At 43.9% G+C, this 3,379-nt stretch overlaps 1 protein-coding gene across 4 annotated transcripts in view; it reads right to left on the bottom strand.

Annotated features, from left to right (window-relative positions):
- GORASP1 (golgi reassembly stacking protein 1) overlaps positions 1–3,379 on the bottom strand; it is an 11,734-nt gene that overhangs the window by 5,873 nt on the left and 2,482 nt on the right. For 3 of the 4 annotated variants that reach the window (XM_025203360.1, XM_025203359.1, XM_025203358.1), the window contains 2 exons: positions 1,739–1,942; positions 574–660 (listed from right to left, as the gene is read on the bottom strand). In XM_025203360.1, coding sequence (XP_025059145.1) covers positions 574–660; positions 1,739–1,927 — 276 coding nt within the window. In that variant the 5' untranslated portion in view covers positions 1,928–1,942. Of the gene's footprint in view, positions 1–573; positions 661–1,738; positions 1,943–3,231; positions 3,373–3,379 lie in introns of those variants that run through there. The other variant, XM_025203361.1, reaches the window with a different exon arrangement.

The following is a 3,379-nucleotide window of genomic DNA, read 5'->3' as shown; positions in this document are numbered from 1 at the left end:
CTCCGTGGTGGACCCAGAAGTGGACCGTAAGTGCTTCTGGTCCACTTCCGGGTCCACAGCTGAGCGCGATGGGGACCCCATCCCCAACGTTCCCATGGGACACTCCATCTGCCCCACCATCTCAGCGTTCATGAGCCACCTGATACCTTGAGGTATGAGAAAAAAGAACAAATATAAAGCTATGTCCAAATCATCAAATCTCTCCAAATCGAATCAGAGGCTTCCGACTCGATTTGGAGAGTAATGGGTCTCCTGATTCAATTCGGATTTGGCCACCGAAGCAGGCTGAATCAAATCAGCGACTGAAGCTTTGCATAGCCCTGCTGGCTGTCCCCCTCCCCACTCTGTGTGGCCAGACACCTGCCTCAGGTGCCACACTGGTCTACCAGCCAGATCTGGTCCATGGAGGGATCAGGCACTGCCCATCCAGCCTGCCAGACAGAAAGGTTGAGCACCACTGACCTAGTATAAAGAGGTCATATAAAGAGAGCTGTCACCACTACTCAAAGCAGCTGCAGTTCTTGCCATGTTTTAAATGCACAAAATACATCAGTGGTTAAGACCATGCCCTACCTCCTGCAATATCTGATCTGATCCAACAATGTAGTCCGTGTGGGGTAGCAGGCCAGCCAGAGCTGCAGGAGAAGCTGGCTCTACATCCTGGAAAACAATTACAGGTCACTTTCCTTTGCAGTTGGGTAAGATAGCAGAAAGTGAAAAATATAACTCCGGAAGAAGTGACAAGGGAAGAAGATTTATCTTTAAATAGATGAGAATCTTCAGAACAAGTTATATCTAGAAGCAGTACCTGGCTGTCAAGGTTCATTAAAATTCAACCAGTTAAAACTTCAGTATAAAAATCAAAGTGCAATCTCTTCCTAAACCTCAATATACACATCAGCAAGAGAAGAAAGCAGTCACGAGAGGAGTCACTTTTTGCTAGAGACACTTCCCAGAATCTTCTGGTTCTCCACAAAGCTAATACTGATTTTAACTTTAACAATAAAGGTTTTCTGCATGCTTTTGTCTGGTATTTAAATAAAGTTCAGCCATTCTAAAGAAGCCAATTCAACTGGAATGCTTTTGTTTTGGTAACAATTCTTCACATGCTAATAAAATGAAAATTAGAAAAAACAAAAAGTGACAGATATTCTGGAAGAGGGGCTGGTGATGATACTATTCATTTCCCAGGTTTACATTCCCCAATTCCAAAGGAGCTTCTCCCACTGGCTGAGACAACTTAAAACAGCTCCTGTTCTTCCCTTCCTCCAATTTCAATAGTGCTGGTACTTTAGCAAGCAAATGTGAACTGAAAGTAGCATTGAAAGGCTCTGCGTATTAAGAGCAGCAAGCCACTAAGCAGGCTCTCCAGCACCTCCAAGGCTTCATTCTCCTAAGAATATTCTTAGGGTCACAGGGTCCCACCCAATTCAGAGAAACAAAAACTCCCATTCCAATTCAGAAACTCATGAAAAGGCTTCTAAAAGTTTGCAAGAGCATCAGGCACAAAGGCCCAGAAATCAAAATATCACCTTTCTTCTGAAGAATAATGAGAATATCACTGTTCCAAAGAAATCTCAGGAATTTGAACTGTAAAACCAAGGGCCGCCATGACTTCCCGCAATTTACTTCATTGATAATTCTGCAAGGAGGGTAACTAGCTATGCTTTGAGATGCTGAGGTTATATAGCGAGTATTATATATACACCAAAAGCCACAGACATTTTTTTTTGCTCACCAGAACATGCCACACATGTTCATTGGCTCCTTGGAAACTGCAGAACCTCACGCTGGCTCCGAGAAGCCCTTGCCCTCCCCACATGTTGCTGGGGATCACCTCCACCTCACGCACTCTCATCATTTTTGTATTATAGACCTCCAGCTTCACGGCCTTCTCAGCATTCGCTTTCAGCAGGTCTTTCAACATGTTGTTTTCTTTATTCTAAGGAAAAATAAATACTCCTTTCTAGATGGATCAGACATGTAAAAACATCAGGCTTCAAAGAAGCAGCATTGCAACACCCAGGGCTTTGCTACTGCCCCCCCACAACAAAACCATTTCCATTAGATGTACAAGGTAACAGAGTCTAACCCTGAGCAAGGTTATTCACTACTGCTCAATCCCATCACTATCACTCCTCCTTCACTTTCTTGTAATGCGAAGAGAACAGCTTCAATCAATTATAGTAGACTTGGAGTATGCATGCATATCAAGAGACAGTGCTATTTATCTGTGGTGCTCAACCTCTGGCTTGCAAGGCTACGTCACCCAGCCCATGGGTCTTCCCACAGGTCCAGTATTTGGTATGAATGGTGGCAACGTTAACTGCCACTCCCCTGCTGCCAAATTTCCAAATCCATGGGGAGCCCCCTGGCTAGATTATGTGACCCTGTGCTGGTACGTGGGGGCCAGGCCAATGTGAAAACCTGCAAACTCAGCCCATGCCATTCATCCAGCCTGTAGGGCCAGAAGATTGAGCACCATGCTTTGTATGATGTCTTGGATCCTTTCCTTTCCCCTCCAATGCAACAACCTTGAAAACAGATATCTTGAAAAAGTTAGCAGTAACTTAGTTATAATGTTCCTTATAGCAAAGCAGGTGGGACTGCTAAGAACAGCTTTTAGCTATCACTATTTCCATCCACTTAATGGAGTGACAGGTCCCTCATTGCATTATATTGTAGTTTCCAGCAAGATATCCAGGCTGATGCAAGTAAGGAAGGCCAAAGAAATTCAGTTTCCCTCAGTGGGACAAGGCAGATCTTCACAGTTGTGAGGATTTATTTTAAATGTTGTTAATCAAAGAGTAAAAAAAGAAGACATTTGGCCTACGACACCTAAGAGTCTTTTCTTTCATAAGAAATGCAGATATGGATTGCATTCTCTACATCTAGTGTTCCGACTGGTGACATGGCAGCTGCCTACTTGTTAATGATTATCTCTCATGTTTATCCAAGTGTTAAAACAAACAGTTTAAACAAGTGTTGAGATCCAACCACTTGAAAATAAGTGATTTTGACATTTAGCCTACAGCAGAAAAAACAGCTGGAAAGAATGCTAAAGGATTAGTCCTTTAGTCCACCAGGGAGTCATGAGGCCTAGAAAACAGGCCAAATAGACTTAAGGACTGTGGAAGTAGCAAGCAGGTCATCAGCGAAAGATGTTTTAAACATTATTTTAACACCAGGCAAGGTTCAGATTAAAACCCAGGGCCACTTAGCAGAGTTCACCAAGGGAGGAAGACAGTAGTAGTGACTTCTTGGTCTCCGAGGACCCTGCACCACAACTCCATCGCCAAAAACCACAAGCTGGAACAACCCAGCGAGACACCAAGGCAGCCCAGCATGGAGTCAGAGACCACGAAGCACCACAGGGAAA

This window comes from Alligator sinensis, unplaced genomic scaffold (assembly GCF_000455745.1).
Source record: "Alligator sinensis unplaced genomic scaffold, ASM45574v1 scaffold885_1, whole genome shotgun sequence".
Taxonomy (NCBI): Eukaryota; Metazoa; Chordata; order Crocodylia; family Alligatoridae; genus Alligator; species Alligator sinensis.
The sequence above is the reverse complement of the archived record's forward strand: the minus strand, read 5'-3'. Positions and strand labels throughout refer to the sequence as shown.